Source organism: Bos grunniens, chromosome 3, assembly GCF_055505025.1.
Source record: "Bos grunniens cultivar Pamir isolate PY7600 chromosome 3, Bosgru_T2T1.0, whole genome shotgun sequence".
NCBI lineage: Eukaryota > Metazoa > Chordata > Mammalia > Artiodactyla > Bovidae > Bos > Bos grunniens.
Window position 1 is genome coordinate 27,734,453 of NC_141167.1, and position 22,854 is coordinate 27,757,306.

The 22,854-nt window shown below is 43.5% G+C and overlaps 1 protein-coding gene across 1 annotated transcript; it reads right to left on the reverse strand.

Moving 5' to 3' along the window:
- Positions 1-2,356: 2,356 nt before the first annotated feature.
- On the reverse strand, positions 2,357-22,645 carry COA7 (cytochrome c oxidase assembly factor 7). Its single transcript, XM_086388746.1, has 3 exons — positions 22,483-22,645; positions 19,582-19,722; positions 2,357-3,591 (listed from the first exon to the last, which is right to left on the reverse strand). Exons 1-3 carry the CDS (start codon positions 22,586-22,588, stop codon positions 3,143-3,145), a joined length of 696 nt encoding a protein of 231 aa, XP_086244872.1. The 5' UTR covers positions 22,589-22,645; the 3' UTR covers positions 2,357-3,142.
- Positions 22,646-22,854: the final 209 nt, after the last annotated feature.

Below are 22,854 nucleotides of genomic sequence, written 5' to 3' on the forward strand. Positions count from 1 at the left end.
AGCTATTTCAAATCCTGAAAGATGATGCTGTGAAAGTGATGCACTCAATATGCCAGCACATTTGGAAAACTCAGCAGTTTTCCAAGCCACAGGACTGGAAAAGGTCAGTTTTCATTCCAATCCCAAAGGCTATGCCAAAGAATGCTCAAACTACCGCACAACTGCACTCATCTCACATGCTAGTAATGCTCAAAATTCTCCAAGCCAGGCTTCAGCAATATGTGAACCATGAACTTCCAGATGTTCAAGCTGGTTTTAGAAAAGGCAGAGGAACCAGAGATCAAATTGCCAACATCTGCTGGATCATTGAAAAAGCAAGAGAGTTCCAGAAAAACATCTATTTCTGCTTTATTGACTATGCCAAAGCCTTTGACTGTGTGGATCACAATAAACTAGAAAATTCTGAAAGAGATGGGAATACCAGATCACCTGACCTGCCTCTTGAGAAACCTATATGCAGGTCAGGAAGCAACAGTTAGAACTGGACATGGAACAGACTGGTTCCAAATAGGAAAAGGAGTACGTCAAGGCTGTATATCGTCACCCTGCCTATTTAACTTATATGCAGAGTACATCATGAGAAATGCTGGGCTGGAAGAAGCACAAGCTGGAATCAAGATTGCTGGGAGAAATATCAATAACCTCAGATATGCAGAGGACACCACCCTTATGGCACAAAGTGAAGAGGAGCTAAAGAGTCTCTTGATGAAAGTGAAAGAGGAGAGTGATAAGGTTGGCTTAAAGCTCAACATTCAGAAAATGAAGATCATGGCATCTGGTCCCATCACTTCATGGGAAATAGATGGGGAAACAGTGGAAACAGTGTCAGACTTTATTTTTGGGGGCTCCAAAATCACTGCAGCTGGTGATTGCAGCCATGAAATTAAAAGACGCTTACTCCTTGGAAAGAAAGTTATGACCAGCCTAGATAGCATATTCAAAAGCAGAGACATTACTTTGTCAACAAAGTTCTGTCTAGTCAAGGCTATGGTTTTTCCAGTGGTCATGTACGGATGTGAAAGTTGGACTGTGAAGAAAAGCTGAGCGCCGAAGAATTGATGCTTTTGAATTGTGGTGTTGGAGAAGACTCTTGAGAGTCCCTTGGACTGCAAAGAGATCCAAGCAGCCCATTCTAAAAGAGATCAGTCCTGGGTGTTCTTTGGAAGGACTGATGGTAAAGCTGAAACTCCAATACTTTGGCCACCTGATGCAAAGAGTTGACTCATTGGAAAAGACTCTGATGCTGGGAGGGATTGCGGGCAGGAGGAGAAGGGGACGACAGAGTTTGAGATGGCTGGATGGCATCACCGATTCGATGGACTTGAGTTTGAGTGAACTCTGGGAGTTGGTGATGGACAGGGAGGCCTGGCGTGCTGCAGTTCATGGGGTTGGAAAGAGTCGAACACGACTGAGTGACTGAACTGACTGAACTCAATGACCGTTGATGTTGAGAACTCTTTATATGCTTGTTCGTCTACACCATTTATCTTAACCACAACAAAAATTACTTTATATTTTAAAACTAAAGTCATTCTTTAAAGCTTCTCTGCTCTTGGGAAGTCTCTGTCTTATATCAACTTGAGAAGCAAGCAGGCTGTGCTTACAAGTACCTTCATATAGCCTGCCTTCCTTCTAAAACAGCTGCAAAACAGAAAGCCCTAAAACCTTGCTGCTGCAGCTAAGTCGCATCAGTCATGTCTGACTCTGTGCGACCCCACAGACGGCAGCCCACCAGGCTCCTCTGTCCCTGGGATTCTCCAGGCAAGAATACTGGAGTGGGTTGCCATTTCCTTCTCCAATGCATGAAAGTGAAAAGTGAAAGTGAAGTCGCTCAGTCGTGTCCAACCCTTAGCAACCCCATGGACTGTAGCCTACCAGGCTCCTCCGTCCATGGGATTCTCCAGGCAAGAGTACTGGAGTGGGTTGCCATTGCCTTCTCCGCCTAAAACCTTAAGTGATGACAAAAATAAGGATCATGTCATCTGCAGAAAAATGACAAGCTCGCCCCCTAGTGTCAAGTAAGGAAGATAACAGAAAAAGCAAATATTCTTAAAAGGCACAACCACCACAAAGAAAATCATTTCTACCCTACCAAGAATCTGGAGAGAATAGGACAAACTACTAATCAATCAGGGCTTACCACGTGGAGCTAGTGGTAAAGAGCCCAACTGCCAGTGCAGGAGACATAAGAGACTCAGGTTCAATCCCTGGGTCAGGAGGATGCCCCAGTAGGGCATGGCAACCCACTCCAGTATTCTTGCCCAGAGAATCGCTATGGACAGAGAAGCCTAGGGGGCTACAGCTCCTAGGGTAATAAAGAGTTGGACACGACTGAAGCGACTTAGCAGGCACACACTAACCAATCAAGATAGTTTATTCACAAGAACAGTGAAAAAGGTTCAGTTCTGAGAGACAAAACGTATCATAAATCCCTTGCTTACAGATTTCTGGGGTAAGTAAGTTACTTTACTAACAGTACCAAATGAGTGGCCTGAGGATGTTATTTTTAACATGTGAATGTCTCCACTAACGGAAGTTTTCTGTTATACCCTCTTGAGCAACTCAGAAGCATAATGACCTTTATCTTTACATCACACATAACTCCCAATCTCTGAATTTATTGAAAAATCTGACTCTAAAAACAAAAAAGCAGCCCACACCAATGACTGCATAAGTCAGCAGGTGGCAGTCCTGACTATTTAACTGTTCTTAGCTCCTTAAACCCGCTATTATGTAAATCAAGATACTTTGATTTTTTTAAGCTCTCCCAACTAAAAATAATGATGATGATGGTGATTCCTTCAGGCCTGTGGCTACTAATTTTTCCAGTTTCCTGCTCTCTCTTTCCCACCCCCACAATCTTTATGGCTCACTAGTCTGCTGTTTTTCACGGAAAAGGAAAAGAGTTTGAGAACCAAGATCTTATAAATGTGGATCACACCAGATAAACAAATATTGACCAAAATAAACATTTTAGACTACATCTGAGCAGGTGACACTGGGGAGCAATGGGTCTATGTAATCAGAGTTACTAATATTAAACACCAAGTCTTTCTTCTCTAGCAAGTCGACCTTCAAGGGCTCCATCAGAAATAGGAGGTGCCAGCATCAAGCTGTCTGTAGCATGGGAGGGTGGGCCACCCTAGCCAAACGTTAAAGGCTGGACACTTTTCTGCTGTTCTTTGTGCAGCTGCCGGGCCCGATTTTTTAGTTCCTCAGCCTTCGCTTCGTCCTTATCGACACCATCCCCAAGCTTGTACATGCGGCTGGCATTAGCACAGGCCCAGACATGGCCCAAGTCACAGGCTTTCATTGCGTATTTGCATGCCAGGCCCATGTCCTTGGGAAAGCTGGGGGCACCCTGCAGGAACATGGCACTGAGGTTGAAACAGCTAGCAGCATAGTTGCCATCACAGGCCCTTGTGTAGTAGTCTCTGGCCCTCTCCAGATTGGGCTGGCCATCCTCATTGACCTGTCCATCATGTGCCAGGAGACCAACATTGTGGCATGCTTCGGTGGACTTCTTTCCCGGCTTCTCACATGCCATCAGAAAGCAGTTGGAAGCAGCTTTCAGATCCTGGGATAGTCCACCTGGGAAGAAAGAAAAAAAGTCAATCCAAGCCAGGACAGAACCTGAATGTCTCAGGTCAAAGTCAGGAAGCAATTCCCAAATAAAGTTCATAAACCTTGAGCTAAAGCAGCATGAAAAGAAGATGGCCTGTCATAGTACACAGAACTTACAGCTTTTTCAGCCACGGAATCTTCTGCTCAAATGGTATCTTATAAGGAAGCCCAAACAGGTAAAAAGGGTGAAATGACTAGCTTCTCAGCCTTAGCTTCGTCCTTATTGGTAAATGATATTTACCTCTGGGATAACAGCAAGATCACGGCATCTTATAAGCACTTCGCCAAATGTTTGTTAATTTAAATATATACTGAATATATATTAATTGCCAATTACTATGCTAGGTTCTAAGGAATAAAAAGATAATGACCCTGCCCTTGTGGATTTTGTGGTCTAATAAAACAGACATTAAACACCACACAAGTAAATGTATGATTCTAAGTGTGACAAGCATATGGAGAAAGAGTACAGGATGCTATGAGAATGATCAAGGCTCTGAACTAAGAGGTGACGTAAAGGAAAATTTCTCCAAAGAAGTGACATTTGAGCTGTGAAATAATGGAAAAAAGAATGAAAAGAAAAATATGGAGTGGGGAAAAAAAAAAGGCAAAGAAAACTGTTCCCAGCAGCAGGAACAGAATACAGAGAGAAAAGGAGCCCATGTGCTAGAACTCAGAAATCACTAAGGAAGGGCGGTGAGGCAGGCAGGGGCTAGCTCACGCAGGGTCTGATGGGTCTTCTTAAGGACCCTGTACTTTAACCTCGGAGCAATGGAAAACTGCTAATGGATCATTTTAAGCAGAGGTGGTGACAGGGCCTGCTTTTTTCTTTAGTTTTTGTTTGTTTGTTTGTTTTAACAGAACATTTCAAATCCCCTATTCTCAAAATCCCTCATTCCTAAAAAAAAGAGAAACATATCTCAACATTAGTTTTTAAAGAAGTCATCCCAAATACACCACCTAGGAAAAAAACATCATTAAGAGAACACCATTCCAGTCATCTTTGTAGTATGTGTTTGAATTAAATGTTGGCTGGCTGAATGGATAGCTAGATAGAAGTACAGTTGACTCTTGAAAGCTGTGAGGGACACCCACTCTCCATGCAGCCAAAAATCTGAAAATCCGAGACTAGCTTAAGAGTCAGCCTTCCCTAAATGTGCTCCTGTGCACCCAGACTGAACCAACAGGGGATGGAAATCACGGAGCATTACTATTGTATTTATTGTTGAAAAAATCCCCATGGAAGTGAACCTGCATCATTCAAACCCGTGTTGTTTGAAGGTCAACTGCACTTTGGAAAACCAGATTACACATGCTACTTGTAAATAAAAAATTTAACTTTGATTTTACTTGCATTTATTAAGACAAACTGCTAACTTCAAATGAGTATTTCTTCAACAGAGATATTTCCTAAATGAGGCCCTGGAGTTATAAATTATTAAAAACATTTAAATGTTAAAGTTACCGGGTTTTTGGCCGGAGGCAAGGGGCTGGGGCCGGGGGGTGTTTCATGGTGGTGCAGCAGAAGCACAGAGTCCTAACCACTGGACTGCCAGGGGATTCCACTTTTATTTTGTTTTAACCAAATTTCAGACAGTATTGACTCACAACTATAAAAGGGGAATTCTCCTACTTCTCCCCACCTCTCTTCTCCTGCCTTCTACTTTTTGTTAGATACATTATTTCAACTCAGAGAGATACAGGAAACAAGGTTAATGAAGCCTGAGCTCTGCAGGCAGAAAACTGAGGCTCCAGTCCTGGCTCCATCATTTGGAAAATTTATACTATCATTTCTTCAAAAATTTTTTTTCTGTCCCAATCTATTTTCTTTCTGGGCTCCAACACACGCTGTGTTAGATTAAGGGACACTGAACCCTATGGGCTGAGACTCTGACGGTTGGGAAAGTTTTCTGCTTTTTTTGTCTCAGTGCTTCAGTTTAAGAGAAAATCTACAATCCTCTAAGTTCACTGATCTTTCAGATTCACTGTTTATTTGCTTTTGAAGTGTTCTATTTGTTGTTAAGCCTATCCAGTGAATTTTTCATTTCAAATATTATATTTTTCAATCACAGGAGTTCATTTGATTCTTAATAGTTTCAGTTTCTCTGATGCGATTGCCCATCTGTTCATTCATTGTGTCCATTTTTTGTTTAAATTCTTTAACATACTTATTTCCCTGTTTTAAAAGTATTTTGACAGTTAATTCCAACATTCCTGTCACATCTGGGTCTGTTTCTATTGACTGATTTTTTTTTTTTTTTAATGTTTAGTAATTCCTTATTCCTGCACATTGTAGATGATACTTTATTCAGTCTGGGTTTTGTTGTATTCCCTTACAAACTACTATACTCTGGTTTCTCTTCATATCACATAAATCTCTCACCTTTTACCAAAGACTGCTGAGTTTTGTTCTGGCAGGTAACTATTCATTCACTGGTGAATCAGCCTGATCCTTCTGAGGCTTGACCTTCTGAGGCCTGATCTTCCCTCAGTGGCCAGAAACTCTGACCTATGCCTCATCCATTCAGCAAGAGTATCACAATCTACTTGGCTTCTACCTTTCTTCCTAGTCTGAAAAGTACCTCCAGGCAGAAAGCCAAAGCGTGGGGCTCATCCTGTGTGTTCCCCTTTTCTCAGGGATCACACTACCGCACTGAGTTATCTCCCAATGTCTAAAAGCAGTTGCTTCATATATTTTGTGGAATCCATGGTTTATATCCTTAAAAGTTCATTTCAGTTGCTTAATGGAAAGATGATTAGAGACCCGAATTAATGATGCAGGAAAGAAAGGTGGCTTGAATAACTATAGTAGCAGGAAAAGAAGAGAGGATAGATTTGAAACATATTTTAAAGACAAACTGGTCATGAGCTACTCAGTAGGGAGAGACACCACTTGCTAAACTGAAAGACAACAGGGGCATAATAATTTGAGAGAAAACAATTAAGAATTTCATGGAAGAATAAGATGGTGGAAGAGTAGTGGACGTGGAGTACATCTCTCTCCACAGATACATCAGGAATACACTTTCAGACACAGAAATGCATACAGAACAGCAGCTGAGAGTGGACCGGAGTACCTGACCGGAGGAAAATAATATATAGAACCACGCAAAACTTGGTAGGAGAAGGAACTAGGGGGAAGAACAGGAGTGTCAGGAGGACTGGACCTGCCCTTGGCAGGTGGGGAAACTGAAGCAGGGGTCCAAGCCCCACGTCGGGTCACTTGTCTGAGCCAGAGGAGAAACATTTAAGGCTGAAAGTGAAACAGCTGATCTGTGGCAGCCTAAATGGAATGAGAATCAGATAGTCCTGCTGCAGCCATACATACTCCAGACAGGGATGCAGGTGCCCTGGAAGGGGCAGTGGCGGGGAGCTGGAGTTTAGGGATTGTGGAGCAACCCGAGGGCAAGGGCTGCTGTTGACTGCGGAGAGATGGATTGAGAGGATGTGAGGGAGGAGACTGTGGTGGGAAATGCCTGTAGAAGAAAGCTGGACAGCCATGGATACATGGAATACTGCTGAGTCGTGCCTACGGGGTGGAGCCATCACCATAGCTTCTCTCCACAAGCCAGCATCGGCAGCTGAACAATACAGAGGCTGGCCCATCAAATGCCTGAATCACTACAGGGCAGGGCCCCACCCAGGGTGCCCCTTTAAGTGACTGATGCACCTGAACTACAGAGTAGGACCCCATCGAGGATGCCCCTTTAAGTGCCTGATGCATGGAATAACAGAGAAGGACCCCAGGCAAGGGAGCCCTCTAAGCACCTGAATGGGCAGAGCTACGGAGAAAGACTGGCCAAAGAGGGCTTCTGATTGCCAGCTACAAGAGGCTCACAAAAAAATTCTGATAAGGTGATAACTCCTGCAGCTGAGGCAGTCCATGTCCCTGCACACTTGGCGCCACCAGGGTACCCGCAAGCCAAGCACCACCTTCATGCTCAACTCTCATTGGGGCAGAGCTGCTACAGGCAAAAAAAGTCTTGCATCTATGCACGCAGAGTTGCTTCAGTTATGTCTGACTCTTTCAGACCCTATAAACTGTGGCCTGCCAGGCTTCTCTGTCAGGGAGGGGGGTTCTCCAGGCAAGAATTCTGGAGCGTATTGGCCAATACTGGTAGCCATATCCTTCTAAAGCACTGTATTTCCTGCTGCCCTAGCTGCCAACTCCCCTGAGTACCTGGTGCTGCCAGAACCCCTGAGACCCAAAAAGCTGCACCAACCTCCACACCTTGCCCTCAGAGGGACAAACCCAAATCCTCCAGGGCAGCCTCAGAAGCAAATCCCAGTGGACGACCCACATGCAGAGGTGGAAATAAAACCACAGTTGAAACCCAGGAGCAGTATGGATAAGGAAGAACCCCCAAAACCCTCCCATCAGCTGTACAAGCTGCAGATTAAATCCACACGATCAACTAGGCAGACTCTGTGTCTATGGAATATATAAAAGGTCACTGAGAGCTCCCACAAAAGAAAACGTAATAGTTTTGATAGCTGTGGACATTGGAGGCAAGAACACACAGGAGTAGGACCAGATTAGAATCTGAGCTGCCCCACAGCACGTCCAGAGATCAGCACAGTGTTGGAGGGCATCCTAGCGAGGTGAGGTGGACTGTGACTCCCAGCGAGGGAAAGGACTCTGACAATAGTGACTCAAGAAAAACTATTATTCTTATGCTTTGACTTGTTCTGTAGATTCTTTGGATTTAAAATTTTTTTTTTTCTTTTTTCCTCCCTCTGTGGTCAGTTCAGTCAGTTAGTTCAGTCGCTCAGTTGTGTTCGACTCTTTGCGACCCCATGAATTGCAGCACGTCAGGCCTCCCTATCCATCACCAACTCCTGGAGTTTACTCAAACTCATATCCATCGAGTCGGTGACGCCATCCAGCCATCTCATCCTCTGTCGTCCCCTTCTCCTCCTGCCCCCAATCCCTCCCAGCATCAGAGTCTTTTCCAATGAGTCAACTCTGCAAGAGATGGCCAAAGTATTGGAGTTTCAGCTTTACCATCAGTCCTTCCAATGAACACTCAGGACTGATCTTCTTTAGAACAGACTAGTTGGATCTCCTTGCAGACCAAGGGACTCTCAAGAGTCTTCTCCAACACCACAGTTCAAAAGCATCAATTCTTCGGCACTCAGCTTTCTTCACAGTCCAACTCTCACATCCATACATGACCACTGGAAAAACCACACCCTTGACTAGACAGAACTTTGTTGGCAAAGTAATGTCTCTGCTTTTGAATATGCTATCTAGGCTGGTCGTAATTTTCCTTCCAAGGAGTAAGCGTCTCTTAATGTCATGGCTGCAATCACCAGCTGCAGTCATTTTGGAGCCCAAAAAAATAAAGTCTGACACTGTTTCCACTGTTTCCCCATCTGTTTCCCATGAAGTGATGGGACCAGATGCCATGATCTTCGTTTTCTGAATGTTGAGCTTTAAGCCAACTTTTTCACTCTCCTCTTTTACTTTCATCAAGAGACTCTTTAGCTCCTCCTCACTTTCTGCCATAAGGGTGGTGTCATCTGCATTTCTGAGGTTATTGGTATTTCTCCCGGCAGTCTTGATTCCAGCTTGTGCCTCTTCCAGCCCAGCGTTTCTCATGATGTACTCTGTATATAAGTTACATAAGCAGGGTGACAGTATACAGCCTTGACGTACTCCTTTTCCTATATGGAACCAGTCTGTTGTTCCATGTCCAGTTCTAACTGTTGCTTCCTGACCTGCATATAGGTTTCAAGAGGCAGGTCAGGTGGTCTGGTATTCCCATCTCTTTCAGAATTTTCCACAGTTTATTGTGATCTACACAGTCAAAGGCTTTGGCATAGTCAATAAAGCAGAAATAGATGTTTTTCTGGAACTCTCTTGCTTTTTCCATGATCCAGCAGATGTTGGTAATTTGATCTCTGGTTCCTCTGCCTTTTCTAAAACCAGCTTGAGCATCACGGAGTTCACGGTTCATGTATTGCTGAAGCCTGGCTTGGAGAATTTTGAGCATTACTTTACTAGCATGTGAGATGAGTGCAATTGTGTGGTAGTTTGAGCATTCTTCGGAGAAGGCAATGGCACCCCACTCCAGTACCCTTGCCTGAAAAATCCCATGGATGGAGGAGCCTGGTAGGCTGCAGTCCATGGGGTCGCTAAGAGTCGGACACGACTGTGTGACTTCACTTTCACTTTTCACTTTCATGGAGAATCCCAGGGACGGGGGAGCCTGGTGGGCTGCCATCTATGGGGTCGCACAGAGTTGGACACGACTGAAGTAACTTAGCAGTTGAGCATTCTTTGGCATTGCCTTTGGGATTGGAATGAAAACTGACCTTTTCCAGTCCTGTGGCCACTGCTGAGTTTTCCAAATTTGCTGGCATATTGAGTGCAGCACTTTCACAGCATCATCTTTCAGGATTTGAAATAGCTCAACTGGAATTCCATCACCTCCACCAGCTTTGTTCATAGTGATGCTTTCTAAGGCCCACCTGACTTCACATTCCAGGATGTCTGGCTCTAGATGAGTGATCACACCATCGTGATTATCTGGGTCGTGAAGATCACTTTTGTACAGTTTTGTGTGTTCTTGCCAGCTCTTCTTAATATCTTCTGCTTCTGTTAGGTCCATACCATTTCTGTCCTTTATTGAGCCCATCTTTGCATGAAATGTTCCCTTGGTATCTCTAATTCTCTTGAAGAGATCTCTAGTCTTTCCCATTCTATTGTTTTCCTCTATTTCTTTGCATTGATCGCTGAGGAAGGCTTTCTTATCTCTCCTTGCTTTTGGAACTCTGCATTTAGATGCTTATATCTTTCCTTTTCTCCTTTGGCACTATGAAATCTAATTAAGTTTTTGAGATTTTTCTCTGTCACATTTTTTATTGTTGTTATAAACCTCTGCCTCTACATTGAAAGTGAAAGTGAAGTTGCTCAGTCATGTCCGACTCTTTGCTACCCATGGACACCAGGCTTCTCTGTCCGTGGGATTTTCTAGGCAAGAGTACTGGAGTGAGTTGCCTTTTCCTTCTCCAGGGAACTTCCCGACCCAGGGATCGAACCCACGTCTCCCGCATTGTAGACAGACAGTTTACCGTCTGAACCACCAGGGAAGTCAGTTCTGTGTCTTCCTTTTTTTCTTTTCTTTTTTTAATTTTAATTTTTTAAACCTATTATTATTTTTTCTAAGTTTATCCCTTTGTTTGCTTTTCCTACTGTTCTTTTCCTCTTGCAGTTAATCTTTAATGTATATAAATCTTCTTTATCTACCTCTTTTTGACTTCGCATATGTATTCTTTCTTTCCTCTCAACATATTTGTTAGTTTTGTTTTCACTGCTTTATTCCCCACTTGGCACCTTGCTTTAGTTTTGTTTTCCAGTTTGTGCTTTAGTTAAATTTGTTCTTAACTGGTAAATATAATTTATTACTTCCTTTGTTCGCCAAGTCAATCAACTGTACTTTATTTCTGTTGGACTGTTTTGACTTTGCTCAGCGGTATATATGTGTACGTGTATATTCCATTATTTTAATTATTATTTGCCTGATTTTGTAATTGCCATTTGTTTGGTTTCTGATTACTGGATATCTGTTTTAATCTCACTTAATGCCATAACCATTTGTAGAATCTTCGTTCCTCACCGGAGATCAAGCTCTGAGCCTTTGGAGCGGGAGCACTGATTCCAAGACCCTAGACTACCAGAGAACTAACCCTGCTGCTACTGCTGCTAAGTCACTTCAGTCGTGTCCAACTCTGTGTGACCCCATAGATGGCAGCCCACCAGGCTCCCCCGTCCCTGGGATTCTCCAGGCAAGAACACTGGAGTGGGTTGCCATTTCCTTCTCCAATGCACGAAACTGAAAAGTAAAAGTGAAGTCGCTCAGTCATGTCCGACTCCTAGCGACCCCATGGACTGCAGCCTACCAGGCTCCTCCATCCATGGGATTTTCCAGGCAAGAGTACTGGAGTGGGGTGCCATCGCCTTCTCCCTAGGAGGCATCAAACGGTGAGAACTCACACAAAGGAAACCACTTGAATACAAGACCCGGCATCACCCAACCACCAGTAGCACCCTGTGCAGGACGCTTCATCTAAACAACAAAAGAAAAATACAAACCTAATCATCAGCAGACAGGACTACCACCTCACACAGCCTTGCCTATCAGAGAGGAAAAAAAAAACTCAGCACAAATCTCACCCTATACGAAGCTTACGCAAATCTCTGGACCAACCTGAGGAGGGAAGAAACCAAAAAGAAGAAAGAATTCAACCCTGAAGCCTGGGAAAAGGAGACCTCAAACAGTAAGTTTAAAAAAAAAAAGGAAAAGGCAGAGAAATACTACATAGATGAAGGAACAAACTAGAAACACAGAAGTCCAAATAAATGAAAGGAAACAGGCAAACTATCTGAAAAAGAATTCAGAATAATGACAGTCAAGATGATCAAAAACCTTGAAAACAAAATGGAGAAAATGCAAGAATCAATTAACAAAGATCTAGAAGAATTAAAGAATAAACATACAGAGACAAACAACACAATTACTGAAATTAAAAATACTCTAGAAGGAATCAATAGCAGAATATCTGAAGCAGAAGAACAAATCAGTGAGCTGGAAGATAAAATGGTGGAAATAACTTCTGAAGATCAGAATGAAAAAAAGTAAAGGAATGAAAAGAACTGAGGATAGTCTCAGAGACCTCTGGGACAATATCAAATGCACCAATAATTGAATTATAGAGGTCCCAGAAGAAGAAGAGAAAAAGAAAGGGTATGAGAAAAGTTTTGAATAGATTATAGTTGAAAATTTCCCCAACATGGAAAAGGAAATAGTCAATCAAGTCCAACAGGTGCAAAGAGTCCCATACAGGATAAACCCAAGGAGAAACGCTCCAAGACACATACTAATCAAAATAACAAAGACTAAACACAAAGAAAGAATATTAAAAGCAGCAAGGGAAAAGCAACAAGTAACATTCAAGGGAAACCCCATATGTTTAACAGCTGATCTTTCAATAGAAACTCTGCAGGCCAGAAGGCAATGGCAGGATATATTTAAAGTACTGAAAGGGAAAAATCTACAACCAAGATTACTGTACCCAGCAAGGATCTCATTCAAAATTGATGGAGAAATAAAAAGCTTTTCAGACAAGCAAAAGTTAAGAGAATTCAGTACCACCAAACCAGCTTTACAACAAATGTTAAAGGAACTTATATAGTCAAGAAATACAAGAGAAGAAAAAGATCTACAAACTCAACCCCAAACAATTAAGAAAATGGCAATAGGAACATATATATCAATAATTACTTTAAATGTAAATGGATTAAATGCTCCAACCAAAAGACACAGACTGGCTGAATGGATACAAAAACAAGACCCATATATACACTGTCTGCAAGAAACCCACTTCAGACCTAAAGACACATACAGACTGAAAGTGAGAGGATGGAAAAATATATTCTGAGGACGGCTTTGTTATCTCTCCTTGCTCTTCTTTGGAACTCTGCATTTAAATGGGTATCTCTTTCCTTTTCTCCTTTGCCTTTGGCTTCTCTGCTCAGCTATTTGTAAGGCCTCCTTAGACAATCATTTTGCTTTATGCAGAGTACATCATGCAAAATGCATGGGTGAAGCACAAGCATATGAAGATGAAGCATATGCAGGCAGGCAGATGAATCATATGTAGACGAAGTACAATCATGTGCAGAGTACATCATGTGAAATGCCAAACTGGATGAAGCACAAGCTGAAATCAAGACTGCTAGAAATATCAATAACCTCAGATATGCAGATGACACAACCCTATGACAGAAAGCAAAGAGGAACTAAAGAGCCTCTTTACGAAGGTAAAAGAGGAGTGTGAAAAAGCTGGCTTAAAACTCAACATACAAAAAACGAAGATCATGGCATCCAGTCCCATCACTTCACAGCAAACAGATGGGGAAGCAATGGAAACAGTGACAGACTTTATCTTCTTGGGCTCCAAAATCACTGCATATGGTGACTTCAGCCATGAAATTAAAAGATGCTTGCTCCTTAGAAGAGAAGCTATGACCAACCTAGACAACATATTAAAAAGCAGAGATATTACTTTGCCAACAAAGGTCCATCTAGTCAAAGCTATGGTTTTTCCAGCAGTCATGTCTGGAAGTGGGAGTTGGACCATAAAGAAGGCTGAACGCTGAAGAACTGAAGTTTTTGACTGTGGTGTTGGAGAAGACTCTTGAGAGTCCTTCGGACTGCAAGGAGATCAAACCTGTCAATCCTAAAGGATATCAATTCTGAATATTCATTGGAGGCTGACTGATGCTGATGCTGAAGCTCCAACACTTTGGCCACTTTTTGCGAAAAGCTGACTCACTGGAAAAGACCCTGATGCTGGGAAAGGTTGAAGGCAGGAGGAGAAAAGAGGACAAGATGGTTGGATGGCATCACCGACTCAATGGACATGAGTTCGAGCAAGCTCTGGGAGATAGTGAAAGACAGGGAAGCCTGGCATACTGCAGTCCATGGGGTCACAAAGAGTCAGAGATGACTGAGTGACTGAACAACAACAAAAGTCCTTATGAAAAATATAATAAAATATGATATAAAGATAAGACATATATTCAGAAACTAACATCTAGGAACATTTTTATTTTTCCATGCTATATTGTACAGCTGAGTTCACACATAATTTTCTGTTCAGCTTTCTTCATTGAATATTATATTATAAACTCTTCCTGACATCAACAAAAACTATTTAGAAACATTATTTTTTAATGGGTTAAATAACATTCTAGTTGATGGAAGTAACATTATTTAACTAAACTGCTACTATTGGCACACAGATTTTTAAAAAATAATAATGCAGCTATATATTACTTACAAACCATAAATTAATGAAAATGGGCTAAAGAAATGCCCCTCTGCTTAAGCAAGGGAACTTTATATTCCTGTTAATGCTAAACTTTCTTCAAATTTGAGACTACCACAGACCGTATGTTCCATGTGAAGGCAGAAATAGTCCACAGAGTTCCAGAGATTTAAAAAAGGCATCCTCTTCAGCAAACTTTTACTGATCGTCCTTCTAACCAGGCTTCACTGGGCACTAGGAACAAGCGATGAATGAATTATATCATCCTCAAAAAGCTTATGAACTAGTCAGCAAAAAAAAGAGCTGCCTGTCTTAGGTTATATTCCCAACTTGTGGTGGTTTTCAAACAAGCCCATAAATTCTTGATAGTCCTTCTTTCAAGAGGTAGAATTTTAGTTCTCTCTAATTAGTGCAGGCTAAACTTACTGACTCACTTCAAATAAGCAGAATGGGATAGTAATGAAAAGCATGTGACTTCCAAGAGTAGGTTATAAAAGACCCTGTGGATTCCATCTTGATCCTTCTTTTGGATCACTCACTCTGGAGGAAGCCAAATGCCATGTCACAAGGACATACAAGTAGCCCATGAAGAGATCCATGTCACAAGGAACCAAGGTCTCTTGACAACATCTGGCAAAGAATGGAAGCCTTCACAGCCAAGTGAGTGAGCCTGCTTAGGATTGAAGAATCTAGTTCCAGTCAAGCCTTCAAAAGACTACATACAGCCTGGCTCCCTGGCTAGTGTCTTGACTGCAGCCTAATTGAGAGACCCTGAGGCACACAGCTCACCACTCCCAAATTCCTGATCCAAAGAAACTATGTGAAATGATAGGTTTGTTGGGATAATTTATTATTTAGCAATAGGTAATTCCTAGGAGGCACAGAATAAAGAATCTGCCTGCCAATACAGGAGACACCAGAGATGTGAGTTCAATCCCTGGGTCAGGAAGATCCCTTAGATTAGGAAACAGCAACCCACTCCAATATTCTTGTCTCGAAAAATCGCATGGACAGGGGAGCCTGGTAGACTATAGTCCATGGGGCTATAAAGAGTCGGACATGATGAGCAGCACGCAACACAAGGCAACTTAAACACTACTCAATATCAACTGCAATTAAGGCATGAGGAGAAAAGACAGATGGAAAGGAACTGATTACTAGTCCCTTCTTCTGTGCCAGGCACATGCTGATACCTTTACCTACATTACCCTATTTAATCTTCACAAAGACCTATGAAGAAAGTATTGTTTTTTCTCCATTTTACAGGTGATATAACTGATACACAGAGTTAACATTCCCTAAGGTCTGCAACCCCACATCCAAGGAGCAGTGGCTGCGCTGGTGCAGGAAGGCCGAGAGGAGCTACTCCATGTTCAAGGTCAGGAGGGGCGGCGGTGAGGAGATACCCCTCGTCCAAGGTAAGGAGCAGCGGCTGCACTTTGCTGGAGCAGCCCTGAAGAGATACCCCACGTCCAAGGTAAGAGAAACCCAAGTAAGACGGTAGGTGTTGCGAGAGGCATCAGAGGGCAGACACACAAACCATAATCACAGAAAACTAGCCAATCTAAACACACGGACCACAGCCTTGTCTAACTCAATGAAACTAAGCCATGCCGTGTGGGGCCACCCAAGACAGGCGGGTCACGGTGGAGAGGTCTGACAGAATGTGGTCCACTGGAGAAGGGAATGGCAAACCACTTCAGTGTTCTTGCCTTGAGAACCCCATGAACAGTATGAAAAGGCAAAATGATAGGATACTGAAAGAGGAACTCCCCAGGTCAGTAGGTGCCCAATTTGCTACAGAAGATCAGTGGAGAAACAACTCCAGAAAGAATGAAGGGATGGAGCCAAAGCAAAAGCAATACCCAGTTGTGGATGTGACTGGTGATAGGAGCAAGGTCCGATGCTGTAAACAGCAATATTGCACAGGAACCTGGAATGTCAGGTCCATGAATCAAGGCAAACTGGAAGTGGTAAAACAGGAGATGGCAAGAGTGAACGTCGACATTCTAGGAATCAGTGAACTAAAATGGACTGGAATGGTGAATTTAACTCAAATGACCATTATATCTACTACTGCGGGCAGGAATCCCTTAGAATAAATGGAGTAGCCATCATGGTCAACAAGAGAGTCCAAAATGCAGTACTTGGATGCAATCTCAAAAACGATAGAATGATCTCTGTTCATTTCCAAGGCAAACCATTCAATATCACAGTAATCCAAGTCTATGCCCCAACCAGTAACACTGAAGAAGCTGAAGTTGAACAGTTCTATGAAGACCTACAAGACCTTTTAGAACACCCTAAAAAGATGTCCTTTTCATTATAGGGGATTGGAATGCAAAAGTAGGAAGTCAAGAAACACCTGGAGTAACAGGCAAATTTGGCCTTGGAATATGGAATGAAGCAGGGGAAAGGTTAATAGAGTTTTGTCAAGAGAACGCAATGGTCATAACAAACACCCTCTTCCAACAACACAAGAGAAGACTCTACACATGGACATCACCAGATGGTCAACACCAAAATCAGATTGATTATATTCTTTGCAGCCAAAGACGGAGAAGCTCTATACTTCATCAAAAACAAGACTGGGAGCTGACTGTGGCTCAGATCATGAACTCCTTATTGCCAAATTCAGACTTAAATTGAAGAAAGTAGGGAAAACCACTAGACCATTCAGGTGTGACCTAAATCAAATCTCTTATGATTATACAGTGGAAGTGAGAAATAGATTTAAGGGACTAGATCTGATGGATAGAGTGCCTGATGAACTATGGACAGAGGTTCATGACATGTACAGGACACAGGGATCAAGACCATCCCTATAGAAAAGAAATGCAAAAAAGCAAAATGGCTGTCTGAGGAGGCCTTACAAATAGCTCTGAAAAGAAGAGAAGCCAAAAGCAAAGGAGAAAAGGAAAGATACAAGCATCTGAATGCAGAGTTCCAAATAGCAAGGAGAGATAAGAAAGCCTTCCTCAGCGATCAATGCAAAGAAATAGAGGAAAACAATAGAATGGGAAAGACTAGAGATTTCTTCAAGAAAATTAGAGCTACCAAGGGGACATTTCATGCAAAGATGGGCTCAATAAAGGACAGAAATGGTATGGACCTAATAGAAGCAGAAGATATTAAGAAGAGGTGGCAAGAATACACAAAACTGTACAAAAAATGATCTTCACGACCCAGATAATCACGATGGTGTGATCACTCATCTAGAGCCAGACATCCTGGAATGTGAAGTCAAGTGGGCCTTAGAAAGCATCACTACGAACAAAGCTAGTGGAGGTAATGGAATTCCAGTTGAGCTATTCAAATCCTGAAAGATGATGCTGTGAAAATGCTGCACTCAATATGTCAGCACATTTGGAAAACTCAGCAGTGGCCACAGGACTGGAAAAGGTCAGTTTTCATTCCAATCCCAAAGAAAGGCAATGCCAAAGAATGCTCAAACTACCGCACAATTGCACTCATCTCACACGCTAGTAAAGTAATGCTCAAAATTCTCCAAGCCAGGCTTCAGCAATATGTGAACCGTGAACTTTCAGATGTTCAAGCTGGTTTTAGAAATGGCAGAGGAACCAGAGATCAAATTACCAACATCTGCTGGATCATGGAAAAAAGAAGAGAGTTCCAGAAAAACATCTATTTCTGCTTTATTGACTATGCCAAAGCTTTTGACTGTGTGGATCACAATAAACTGTGGAAAATTCTGAAAGAGATGGGAATACCAGACCACCTGACCTGCCTCTTGAGAAACCTATATGCAGGTCAGGAAGCAACAGTTAGAACTGGACATGGAACAACAGACTGGTTCCAAATAGGAAAAGGAGTACATCAAGGCTGTATATTGTCACCCTGCCTATTTAACTCATATGCAGAGTACATCATGAGAAACGCTGGGCTGGAAGAAGCACAAGCTGGAATCAAGATTGCTGGGAGAAATATCAATCACCTCAGATATGCAGATGACACCACCCTTATGGCAGAAAGTGAAGAGGCGCTAAAGAGTCTCTTGATGAAAGTGAAAGAAGAGAGTGAAAAGGTTGGCTTAAAGCTCAACATTCAGAAAACGAAGATCATGGCATCTGGTCCCATTACTTCATGGGAAGTAGATGGGGAAACAGTGGAAGCAGTGTCAAACTTTATTTTTTTGGGCTCCAAAATCACTGCAGATGGTGATTGCAGCCATGAAATTAAAAGACACTTACTCCTTGGAAGGAAAGTTATGACCAACCTACATAGCATATTCAAAAGCAGAGACATTAGTTTGCCAACAAAGGTCCGTCTAGTCAAGGCTATGGTTTTTCCAGTGGTCATGTATGGATGTGAGAGTTGCACTGTGAAGAAAGCTGAGGGCTGCAGAATTGATGCTTTTGAACTGCGGTGTTGGAGAAGACTCTTGAGAGTCCCTTGGACTGCAAGGAGATCCAACCAGTCCATACTAAAGGAGATCAGTCCTGGGTGTTCATTGGAAGGACTGATGGTAAAGCTGAAACTCCAATAATTTGGCCACCTCATGCGAAGAGTTGATTCATTGGAAAAGACCCTGATGGGGATGACAGAGGATGAAATGGCTGGATGGCATCATCGACTCGATGGACATGAGCTTGGGTGAACTCCGGGAGTTGGTGATGGACAGGGAGGCCTGGTGTGTTGCAATTCATGGTGTTGCAAACAGTCGGACAGGACTGAGCGACTGAACTTAACTGAAGGTCTGCCTAAGGGATTCCGCAGGTGGTTCAGTGATAAAATAATCTGCCTGCCAATGCAGGAGATGTCAGTTTGATCCCTGGGTCAGGAAGATCCCCTGGAGAAGGATATGGCAACCTGCTCCAAAATTCTTGCCTGGGAAATCCCATGGGCAGAGGAGCCTGGCGGGCTACAGTCCATGGGGTCACAAAGTTGGACATGACTGAGCACACACAAGGTCTGCCTAACTTGAAAGGCTATGCTCTTCCCTCCAGCACTTTGCTGAACTCTTGACTCCAAATTTTCCTACAACATGCTTCCCCAATGCCTGTGAAGACCCATCTGTAAAGAGAACTCAGTATGAGCCTCACATGTGGCCTCACCACTACCATCGATGATAAGGACCAAAGAAAGCAGGCCCCTCCTTACCTTTCCCAGTCACATAATAGGCCCCCAGTTTGTAGCAGCTATCACTGTGTTTGTTCTCTTCACAGTTGAACTTCAACACCTTGGCAGCCTCATCAAAATTCTTCTGGATCCCTTCCAAATAGTCCACCAGCCGATAGCAACCTGTGAGGAAAGGGCAAAAATTGTCGTTCAAGTCTGGGGGAGTGGGGAGGGTCCAGGTGTGGCAGGCCGGATGTGCCTTTTATTAGGACAAGCCTCTGTCCTCCTGAGTTGTGGCAAGGTGACTTCACCACAAAAAATGCATGTTCAGCCACTCTTACAAATGGCACTGTCTGCCCTCAGCCTGGGACTGAGCAATGTATAAAGCAGGAAGACCTTGGCCCCTACAATGGCTCTACTACTCACCAGCCCTTCTATTCTCTGTCAACAAGGCCCAGAGATCCACTGGCTTCAATGATGAAACTTTGCTAGCTTTGGAACTTCTCAGAAGTTCAGCATTTAAACAGTGAGAACCAAAAGGGCCAATAGGTCAGTCTTCATGGCAGCAAGAAGCAGTTCTTTGATGACTACATCTTAATCCTTGGCCAGGCTGGGTACATGAAGAAAGAGTTGAAATTGCAGCTACCAAAGGAGTTAGAAATAAGACTCCCTCTCCTTGGTAGTCTCTTATTTCCAGCAAGCCTCTCCTTAACAACTCTCCCCTCTGTACCTTTTCTTCATCCACAATAACACCCACCTCTTGTTAACTTTCATTCAATGAATATTTGAGCATCTACCTGCAACAACATAGTAGACACTGCTTTAGTTGCTGGGAATATAGTCACCTGTCCTCCTAAAAGTTACAGTCTAGAGGAGGAAACACAATAAATAAATAGCTTAACAAGCTGCATTCAAACCTTAAGAAACACCATCAGTGAAATAAAACAGGATGATATGACAGTTTGCTGGGCATTTGGGGGGAAATGGTTAACACAGACCGGGTAATCAGGTAGGGCCTCACTGAGGATTTCAATGTATGAGCTGAGATGTGAATAACAAGAATGAACTAGCTATTTAAAGACAATGAAATGGGAAGGAGACAGAAAGACTCAGGCACAAGGAACAGTACATAAAAAGACTTAAAAAAGAGAATAAGCTTGACACAAATAAGGTATAATGTAGCTGGATCCAGGAGGGGCAGGAAAAGAGAAAAAGGCAGGGACCAATCAGAGGGCCTTACATTAGATAGGAAGAAACGGATTTTATTCCAAGTCAATGGCAAACCACTGGAAGGATTTATGAAGGGAAGTGATATAATTCAACTTGCATTTTTAAAACGTCACTCTAATAAATATGTCTGTATGTATCTGGATGAATATGGAGGAAGTCATGTGTGAGGGGACCCACTCCAACACCAATAAGGACAAAAATGTGTTTCTTCTGTCATCTGAAAATCTAGTAAATAACATAATGAAATTAAAATTTAAGTATCAGTTTATGAGTAGAGAATAGATTTAAGGGAGTTAGGGTGCAAATGGAGAATCAAGTTAGAAACTCACTTCAGTAATCTGGCTGAGAAATGATGATTCTGAAGAGTACTACAGAACTAGCTATAGAAACTGCCTCCTCTCAGACTCTCTCAAGAGCAGGATCCTGCACTTCTTATATGCCCACCCACCCTTCCTTCACTGCTTAGTGTATCTCCAGAGTACAAAAACACATGCATGGCTCTCCACTGCCTACACAATAACGGCTTTCAAATGCCTTACCCCAGCCTTCAAGATCTGACACACTGTGGCCCAAGGTCCATCCCTCCTCAATCTTATTTCTAACTACATTCTGACTTCAATTTTCTGAAAGAGCATTTTCTTCACTCCCTCCATTTAATCAGCATTACTAGCCTATTCTTCCTGACCTCTTCCAGGAGTCTTCCCCAACCATTCTGCACCTCATGGATTCTGTTAAGCCATCCTACTTCAGAGCAACTCTGTGTAGTTGGTCAGCTTGGAGCAAGGCTGCAAGCTATTAGAAGGCAGGGCCAATATCTTTTTTTTTTTTTCTTTAAAAGTATGGGTACTTCCCTGGTGGTCCAGTGGCTAAGACTCCCAATATAGGGGGGCCCAGGCTGGATCCTTGGTCAGGGAACTAGATTCCGGATGTGACAACTAAGAGTTTGCATGCCACAACTAAGACCAGGTGCAGCCATATAAATAAATAAAAGGGGAAAAAAAGCACTAAGAAAACCACCCAAAGGTACTGGCTGCTCTGGATGGCTCCTTCTGGACATCACCATCCACCCACAACTGAAGTCAACTCAATGTTCCCAGAACACACGGGGCACATTCATACCTCAGGGGCTTTTCACAAGCCCTTACCTCTGCCTGGCATGCACCTCTGCCTGGCATGCACCTCCCTTACTTTTTTCAACACTTTGTTCAAATACTACCTTCTCAAAGATTCACCCTGACCACTCAATTTAAAGTTGCCCTCCTGAACGGCTGAGACCTCTCAGTCAGTTCTTTTTCCCACTGCACTTACTACCTTCTAAACATTTATTAGGTTTATTTTCCAATAACCCCCACGAGAATGTAAGCTCCACGAGGACAGAGCATTTTATCAGTTCCCTGATGTAGCCGTAGTCTCTCTGCTCCAAATGCCCTAGCGCTTCTCTTCCTTCTCGCCAGGCCTCCGGGCTCGGGGCAGCCAGAGCATGCTCCCGCTGCGTGCCCCGAAGCTCTGTGGAATCCAACCCGCCCCTTACTTACTTACTTACACACACACACAGCAGTCAGCGACCCCCCCACACACACACAGCAGTCAGCGACCCACAGACACCCGCGTCCCCTTCCAGATCCCCTCAGAGGTCGCTCGCGTGACCCATCAGTCCCCGTCCCCGAGGCCGGAGCCTCCACGTGTCCTTAAGGCCCTGCAGGCGGCGCTCACCGTCCGGGTCCTTCTCGCGGTAGCACTGGTAGTTGCACTCCACTTCCATGTTCTCCAGAAAGGACTTCACCTGTTCCTCGTCCTGAAAGTCCACCAATCCCGCCATGGCTCTCGCTAGCCCAGTTAAAACCACCCCGCCGCTCCGACCCTGCCCGCGCCGCACGTCCTCCCGCCCCCACGGTCACGTGAGCCGGCGAAGGGGCGGAGCCTTGGAGGGGCGTGCCGCCAAGGTCCGCGTTCAGCCCTGCGCTGGGGAGGAGGAGCGTCCTGAGCTTTGGGCAGTCATTTGTCCTCAAGGTGTTGGGCTTTGGCGGTCCCAAGTTTTCCTCTGGTCAGCCCACACGTAAAGCCGGTAGCAGTCTTTCTGCTGCT

Bases quoted from the DNA above. Each gene is read 5' to 3' on its own strand.
- COA7 (XM_086388746.1), bottom strand. From the start codon at position 22,588: ATGGCGGGATTGGTGGACTTTCAGGACGAGGAACAGGTGAAGTCCTTT. The intron at 19,723-22,482 runs GTGAGCGCCGCC...CTTTCCTCACAG, and splicing joins CCGCGAGAAGGACCCGGACG to GTTGCTATCGGCTGGTGGAC. The intron at 3,592-19,581 runs GTAAGGAGGGGC...CTTTCTTCCCAG, and splicing joins CTATTATGTGACTGGGAAAG to GTGGACTATCCCAGGATCTG.